Raw genomic sequence first — 8,402 nt, 5'->3', positions numbered from 1 at the left:
AAAAAAAAAAAAAAAAAAAAAAAAAAAAGAAAGAAAGAAAGAAAGAAAGAGAAAAGAGAAGCACAGCATGGCTGGGCCAGTGACACAGGCAGCCCTCACAGCCAGCCCACCAGTATGGTGCAGCTCCACAGGCTTGACTACCCCCTTCCCTCCCCAGACTTTGGCTGTGTCCCTGCCAGGGACCTTGGAAGCTCACCAGTACGAGTTGATCTCCTCTGAGTTGCCCTACACTGCCTGCCATTGAGCCCTGGTACATCACCTTGATGTACGGATTCTCCATCCAGGCCGGTGTGAGCGCCGTGGCTGTGTCGGCATCGCTTTCATAGTAGAAGACGGTGAAGGTCTCCTTGCAGGCTCGGCCAGCTCGCGGCAGGGACAGGCACTCAAGCATGGTGAAGCGCAGCGTGGCATAGACATGCACAGCGCCACGGCGTGGGACCCAGCCCGTGCGCAGCCAGTGTGCCACGCCAGGCGAGCGCTGCAGGTCACACACCTCGTAGGTGCGCACGCTGTGCTGCTCCTCATCCAGGCCGCTCACCTCCTCCCACTGCAACGAGAAAGGCAAGGCCGCTGGAGCCTCAGCCTAGGGATGGGGGCGGCACACTCAACTTCCTCCTCCCCCTCAGTGCCACGGGATCCAGCTCTCACCTGACCGTCCGCCTGCGGGAACGTCACCCACTTGAGATCGGCAGTTTCCAATTTGGTGTTTAGCAAGGTCTCTAAGGCAGGGAGAAAGAGTCAGTGCTGGAAGATGCTGGTAGAGAGAGAGATCAGAAAGGCCTGGGAATTGCTACCAGTGATCATCTTAGCTAAAAACTGTGCGGGAAACAGAAAAAGGGCAAGCTCCGCCCTCTGCTTTCTTGAGATCTATCCTTTGACTGACTGACTGCAGTCAGGGATTGAACCCTGGGCCTTCACACTGAGCTATAGCCCCAGCCCTTTTCCTATTTTTCTCTTTGAGACAGGTCTCACCAAGTCACTAAGTTGCCCAGCTGGGCTCTCAAATTTGGGATCCTGCCTCAGCCTTCCAGATTGCTGGGATTACAGAAACACACCTACCTTCACAGCTCTCGCTCTGAGTGCCAGCCCCATAACAGCTGAACCCCACCCCCAGCAGCTCCTGAAAACCCCCAGACCTAAGGCCTCCCTGAAGGGTTCCACCCTGGAACAGGAACTAGAAGGGCAGACTCTGGGAGCCTTGCCTGGCCCTGCCCACACATGGGCAGAGGACTGGTGGTGGACCCCATCTCTCCACAAGCCATCTGGGTTCCCATATTCCCCTCTCCAAAGACCCAGGGTTGACTCCACCCACAACTCCACTCTTCTAAGTCTCTGCCCCATTTTCACACCAAAGGCCCCAGCTCCCCTCCTGCTAGGTGGAGCTAGGGCCCCAGGCTTGGCCCCTCCACCACTTGCTGCCCTGGGTAGGAGGAAGTGCTGGAGGCCAGGACCCCTGGGTTCCCCTCCCAGGCTCCTTTGCAGGCCTCACATCTGGATTTGGTTATGTGAAGGAAAGGGGGAGGTGATTTTAGGGGTGTGTCTGTAAGGAGGGGGTGAACACACCTGGCTGGGCTGTGGCATCATGGGGAGGGGACAGGGTGCAGGCTAAAGAGGAGATTAGGAGAGACTCTGCAGCCCCTGGCAGTGGAAGGGAAAGAGAGGAGGGGTATTCCCCTCTGAGGCCAGAGTACCAAGAGGGGCAGGAGGACAGGGCAGGGCAGAAGGCCAGGACCTGGGCGGAGCAGAGAGCAGCCCCAGGGGAGCCAGCTGCACACCTGAGGACTGGAGCCAGGGACTGGGAGGGGCCAGCCTTCTCCCAGAGACCAGATGATGTCCATGAGGTAGGGGCCAGGTGGGAACCCGGCCAGCCCGAGGCAAGCCTCACGGCCCCCATGGGTGGCAGGAGACAGCCCTGTACACTGGGGACAGGATGCCCGGGTTCTGGGAAGGGGGTGGATAGAGGCGGCCGTCTCCACCCTCCATTGTTCCAGCCTGGGTAGTGTTTTCCTGTCTCCAATTTACACACTGTCTCTGCTGCAGGGCTGTCCACAGCTCCAGGCTTAGCCTCACTTTCTCTCCCATCCCTGACTCGCCTGCTCAAACTAGCTTTGATCAGCCAGTTGCTCGCCTCTCTCACTTCTCCCCTTAGCTCGAGGTCCACCTCGATTTGTTTCTGACTAGCTCGAAGTCTCCCACCTCACACCTTCCTTGGTGCATGTGGCCCAGTAAATTACTTAAGGTCTCTATGCCTCAGTTTTCTCATCTATAAAATAGGAGCTGTAAAGGCCTCCCTCGCTCAGGGTTGCTGGAGGTGAAAATAACATGGAGAGCAAAGGCGCTCTGACTAGGCAACAGGCGAACAGGAGCAGAATAAACGTTTGCTTTCTGCACCTTTCTTTCTCCCTCACCACACTCCATCTGGGGGCTTTTTCTGCTCCATTTGGCTTCCTCTTTCCCAGCCCACAATTCTTCTATCTCTGAGCCCACAAATCTCCCCACCCAGCCCAGAGCAGCACTGCCTGGCCTCGGGGAGAACAGTTTTCCAAGTGCTTCTCCTCCCTGCCAGCACCCCCCAAGGCCCACTCCCCTGAGACTCCTTTGATTCCAGAGAAAGGGGGGCAAGCAGCGCAGTGAAAGGAGATTAGGGACACAAGAGGAGGGCTGCTCCTCTAAGGGATGAGGAGGAGAGGCCCAGCGATCTTGGGAAAACATTTGAAGGGGAATACAGAAAAGAGAGAAACCCGAAGAGGCTAGAAGGAGGTAGCAGGGCTGCGTTAGGGCAACATGGGGCCCTGCAGGACAGTTTCTGGAGGTGTGCAGGGATGCGAGACAGCCAAGGACCCTGGCAAGGCTGGGTCTAGGTGGCATTTAAAGGGATGGAATACAGCCTGGGGAAACCGAGGCGAGCCTTTCGAGAGTCTGGTGCGAACTGCGGAACATGGGCACCGTGACAGGGGTGTGGAGCTGTAGGACCCAGGTGTGAACCCTGATGTGTGGACGGTGGGGTTGTCTTACGGCCTATCACGAAGTTCTGTTTGGTCCACAGCGTTTGAAATGTACCAGAATGTGTCTTCGTGCCCAGCCAGAGGTGGGAAAGTGGACAGAAACTTTGGAATAGTTTGGGAGACTGAGGTGGGGAAGACAGGAAAGGCTGCCAAAGTCCTCTGGCATCAGGAGCAAGAGTCTGGACAGCCGGGGTAGGGGAACGTCCCGGGTCAGAGCCCGACTCCATCTCTTTCCCAAACAAAAGAAAACTCCACTCCCCGCCCGGCTGCCTCCTCCCCGCCCTCTCCTGTTCCAGCCCGAAGTGTTTGGGGTCGCAGTGCTAGGGTAGGGATAAAGAGAGCTCGGCTCCTCTACTCCGAGGCCCTACTTAGGGGGCTTCACGAATGGCGGGGTGCTCACAGGAAACTCACCTTCTAAAGCAGCGGTGAGCGAAGCCCAGCAGAGAAGTGCTCGGAGCTCCATGGCGCCGTATTCCTGCGATTGGATCCGATCCGAGTTTGGGGGGCCCTAGCCCCCCCAGGTCTGGCTCCCCCCTCTAGCGGGTGGACACCGACTCCCCGCTCGAGACTCTCAGTCGAGGCCCTAGTGCTCGCCCATGCGGAGGCGCGGGACACCGGACGGCGGCGCCCAGGTGTGGCCCCGCGTCCTCAATGCGCGCGCGGGAGGCCGGCCTCGGGGGCGTCGGGGTAGTGGCAGCGTTCTGCGGGCGCGGAGCGAGACGTGGCTGGAGTCGGGGTCCCTCCGGGGCTTCGGGGTCCCGCCCCCGCTGGCTGGAAGTGGACCGATCGCTCGCGATCTCCCCCCCTCCCTAGAGAGGCGCAGCTTGCGCCGCCGGCCGAGCGCTCCGCGCAGGCGGGCAGGGTGGGAGCCGGAGCTGGGACGCAGCGGGAGGGAGGGAGGGAGACTGCGGCGCGAGGCCAGGCGGGCAGGGCAGAGGCTGCGCGGGGCTGGGTCTGGGCCGGGCGGCGCCTGGCTGGGGAGGGAGGGGCGAGAGGGGGCGGGGGGCAGGGGCGGGGGCAGCCTCCCCAGCGGGGGCTCGGCGAGGGGGCCAGGCGCGCTGATTGGTGAGCGCGTTGCTGAATAATTCATGAGGGAAACGGAGCGGGGCGCCCGCCAGAGTAGCTCTGGAAGTTAGGAGAAAGTTTGGAGAAGGGGGAGGGGCAGCAGGCGTGGAGCCCAGGTCCCGCCCAGACGTGCACGGTGGCCGTGTGCCCTCACCTGGAGCGCGCGTGTCGGGGCCGGAGCCTAGGGACCCTGAGGACAGGCCTGAACCCAGCAGGCACAGAGACACACACTCAACAAGCCGCGCGGGGCTGCATGGACGTGCGCGAAAATGCAAGCTAGATGCACAAAGCCCTCGTGGACCTCACTGCGCACATGAGATTCCACTCCTAGATGCGCCCGCTACCCCGTAGCTGGCTCCTGGGACGGCTTTTCAAAGAGAAAGAGGAAAAAGAAAATGGTAGAAGCTTTTGAGGGTGGAGGGCCGCCCAGCGGTCTACGGGCAGCAGTCCCAGCTTCTTAAGAGGGAAACCCTGCGGCGAACGATCACACAGTCACTCTGCGCGCTAAGCACTGGCGACCCACTCAGCGCTCAGCCTTGCGCCTGAGGTGTGCAGGAAGGCGGGGACGCTGAGTTCCGATGGTGAGGGATATAGACAAAACGAGGAAGCGAGGGTAAATAAGAGGGAGGCGTGTCGGAGAGGACGAAGGGTCGGGGAGATTTCCAAATCCCCATTCTCTCACTCTCACTCTCGCGTTTGGGGGGGGCTCCCCCGCCGCCCTCAGCCCTGACCCGGGAGACTGGAGGCTGCTGCCTCGGTCTTTTCCGGAGAACGTTTCCTGTCTGGCTCCTGGAGAGCCTCGGATGGCTGAGAGGTGCCCTTCCTCTCCTTGGCATCTCCCCCATCCATCAGTTAAGAGAGGAGGCTCCAGGAATCCCGCCACCGCCTTCTACTTGAGGGCGCCAATAGCAGGGGTCACAGCATGGAGGGGAAGGGGGGCTGTAGGTGGAACGGCCTGAAGGATTGGAAGGAAAAGGCTTAGGCTCGGAAGATAATTATGGACAACAGTGTCTGGAGGCGTTGAGGAGCCCTCAGACAGAAAAGGAGGAGTCGTCGGGGATTCTTGGGGGGCTGCCAGACGCCCTCACTGCCCTCCCCCCCAGAAAGGACCTGCAGTGACCTCTTGTCCCCGTGTACTTATCTTCCTGACACAAGCGGTGCTGTGCACACCCCTGCCCTTCCTCGTTGCCCTGCCTGGGTCCTGCTCCGGGGTGCGGGGTCACCAAGGGCAGGAAACAGCCGGCTTGGCTGGAGCCGACCAGACCGGCCAAGGCCGGGAATCCCCTCCTCCCTCCCCGTGCAGGCCCGCAGCCGCCCCCATGCCCTCCTTACTCAGCTTCTCCCCCCCCCTTTACCCGCTTCATCCAGGGCACCCCATCTTTCTCTGCAGCCGGATCCTCCAGCCTATCCCGTTTCCCTCTGGGCTGTGCCTTCCATCTGCTTCAGGCCTTGCAGGCTCAGGTCCTCAGGTGGGAAACAGTGCGGCACTCTGCTCTGGGAGAGGAGTCACATGGACAGCAGTGCAGGGGCAGCCAGGCAGGGTGGAGTGAAGGGCCAGTGTGGCACAGGGCTAAAGAGGTGACAAGGCTTGCGTCATATCGGAACTCTGTGTATTTGACCCTGGGGACCAACCTCCTCCACCCCCAAACTAGAGGGAAGAGAAGCTGCAGGTCAGAAAATACTCAGAGATTGGCTGAGGTAGGAGGATTGAAGGAGAGTTCAGGGGCTGGGGAAATGGCTCAGTGGAATAAATGCTTCCCCTGGCAAGCACAAGGGCCTGAGTTCAATCCCAGGTTCTGCCAAAAAAACACCAAAAAAACAACAAAGAAGGAGAGTTCAAGGCTTCAAGGCCAGCCTGGGCTACATAGTGAGTTCAAAGCCAGCCTGTCTCAAAAACAAACAAACCAAAAAAAAAAAAAAAAAAAGAAATCTGTGGTCGTTTAGCCCCCACACTCAGCCTATACTCCAGCTCTTAGTATCTGACACAGAGCTATAAAAGAATGGATAAACAAACTTTTATTGAGCAATTACTAGATGCTCAGTGCTATAAAACAAACCAGGCAAGGTGATATGTATTTGTAATCCCAGCACTCTAGGAGGCGGAAGCAGGAGGATTGTAAATTCAAGCCCAGCCTATTTGAAGTCCTGTCTCAAAATAACAAATGGGTTGGGGGTGTAGCACAGAGCAAATGGCCTAGGTACAATACCCAGTCCCCTCCCCCAAATAAAACACAGCTGCTGAGCTCAACAAATATCTAGTCAAAATGAATGCACTTGATAATCTGCTGGATTATCTGCTGCAAGTCCCATGAAGTCCCCTTTCCTTGGAGAAGATGTCTGAGACTTTAATGCTCGAGTCACTTGGTAGGCCTGAGATTGTTTCTTCCACTTACAGACTCTGACCGCTTTTTTTTTTTTTTTCCCAGAACCAGGGATTGAACTCAGGCCCTTGCACTTGCCAGGCAAGCACTTATTCTACTGAGCCATCTCCCTGGCCCCCCCTCCCACCTCTTTAAACTTTTTTTTTTTTTCTGTACCAGAGATTGAACTCAGGGCCCTGTGCTATCTCCCTGGCCCCTCTGACCTCTTTCCAGGCAAGCTTGGGGGTCCTCTGAAATTCGTGGCCCAGACAGATGGGCATTCCTGTCACTATTTAAATCAATGCTGGGGCCGGGGAGATGGCTCAGTAGAATAAGTGCTTGCCTGGCAAGCTCAAGGGCCTGAGTTCAATCCCCGGTTCCACAAATAAGTAAAATAAAAATAAATCAGTGCTTGTCCCAGAGCCCCACATAAATCTGGGGGCCTCCCTTCCTTGATTTTAGGGTGCTTAGTACACTTTGCTGTCCCCACATCCAAAAGGTTATATCTCATTCCCTGCCTAAGCCTGTTGTTTCCACATAGTACCACACCAATAGTTATAGGAAGCAATCCTAAAAAGCACTAGAGTGTTTGTTTGTTTATTCTGCAGTATTGGGGATTGAACTTGGGACCTTGTGTTTGCCAGGCAGGCACTTATACTGCTGAGCTATCTCCCTGGCCCCTATTTTTGTGGTACTGGGAATTGAACCCAAGTCTTTTACACCGAATGTCATCCTCAGACCTTTTTTTGTTTTATTTGAGTCTCACTAAATCACTAAGTTGCCCAGTCTAGGCTGTAACTAGGGATCCTCCTGCCTCAGCCTTCTAAAAGTGCTAAGGTTACAGGTGTGAACCACCACACCAGCCCACCAGGCTGTAGGGTTCTCTTTTGTTATCCATATCCACTGAGATAGTTTCTCCTAACAACAGATTATCCTTTTTCACCATAAACTGCTGAAAGGATCACTTCTCCTAGCCTCCCCTTTCCCGCCCTGCCTAACTCTGCCCTGCCTAACTGCCACGTGGTCCAAAGTTCAAGTTTGCTTCAAAGCTTGTGAAGTTTAAATTTCAGTGCCCCTCACCTGCCTGACTTCCTCAGTGGCCCTGGTTAATGAATGCCATCAATTTAAACAGTTCTCTCAGTGGGCTGCAGGCCAGTATCTTATAGCTTTTAGACAAAAGGACTTTGTTGGAATTAGCAAAAATGAGTTGTAAACCTTGAAGAATCTCTCTCTCTCTCTCTGTCTCTCTCTGTCTCTCTCTGTCTCTCTCTGTCTCTGTCTCTGTCTCTGTCTCTCTCCCCGCTCCCCTCCTGTGCTGGGAATGGAGCCCAGGCCCTTATGAACACTAGCAAGCTCCCCTCTATCGGGGTACCCCGCAGCCCTGACTGTGCATTTGCTTGTGTGTAGCCAACTAAGGAAATGTACTGTGCTCCTTGCTACTGTCAGTCACGAGCAGATCTGGCCCACAGAGAGTGCTCATTGAGTATTTGTTCCTGTTTGTCTTTTGTATTGATCATTCTTCCATTTATGCAGTAGTTTGTTTTGTTTTTCTTTTTCAGACACTGGGAATTGAACTAGGGGCTTTACACTGAGCTACACTCTCATTCTTTTGTTTTTTAAGTTCAAATGGACGAGGGATGCAGCTTAGTGGCACAAGTGCCTGTCTGGCAAGTGAAAGGTCCTGAGTTCCATTCCCTATACAAAAAAGAAAAAAAGTAGTTTGAGAGATGTTCCTGTTACATCACCCAATCTGACCTGGGATTTGAAATCTTTCTGCCTCAGTCCCTCAGAGAACTAAGGTTACAGGCATGCAGCGCCATCTGCCTTATTCAGTGCTTCCTATTTTTCCAGTGGTGAGGTATTGAACAACCACTATGGGCCAAGATGGAGACCGAGAGGTCATCCTCTGTCACCTCTGACTAGACGGCCCACAGGCAGAACACCCAGGAGACTGCAGCAGTACCCAGGTAGT

At 55.9% G+C, this 8,402-nt stretch overlaps 1 protein-coding gene across 2 annotated transcripts in view; it reads right to left on the bottom strand.

Annotated features, from left to right (window-relative positions):
* The window catches only part of Ephb4 (EPH receptor B4), a 20,697-nt gene extending 16,750 nt beyond the window's left edge, over positions 1 to 3,947 (bottom strand). For both annotated transcript variants that reach the window (XM_023714398.1, XM_004630492.3), the window contains exons 1-3: positions 3,417 to 3,947; positions 649 to 719; positions 260 to 547 (exon numbers count right to left, since the gene is read on the bottom strand). In XM_023714398.1, coding sequence (XP_023570166.1) covers positions 260 to 547; positions 649 to 719; positions 3,417 to 3,468 — 411 coding nt within the window. In that variant the 5' untranslated portion in view covers positions 3,469 to 3,947. The remainder of the gene's footprint in view (positions 1 to 259; positions 548 to 648; positions 720 to 3,416) is intronic.
* Positions 3,948 to 8,402: the final 4,455 nt, after the last annotated feature.

Source organism: Octodon degus, unplaced genomic scaffold, assembly GCF_000260255.1.
Source record: "Octodon degus isolate 3935 unplaced genomic scaffold, OctDeg1.0 scaffold00035, whole genome shotgun sequence".
Classification (NCBI taxonomy): Eukaryota; Metazoa; Chordata; class Mammalia; order Rodentia; family Octodontidae; genus Octodon; species Octodon degus.
This window is presented reverse-complemented; position numbering and strand designations above follow the sequence as displayed.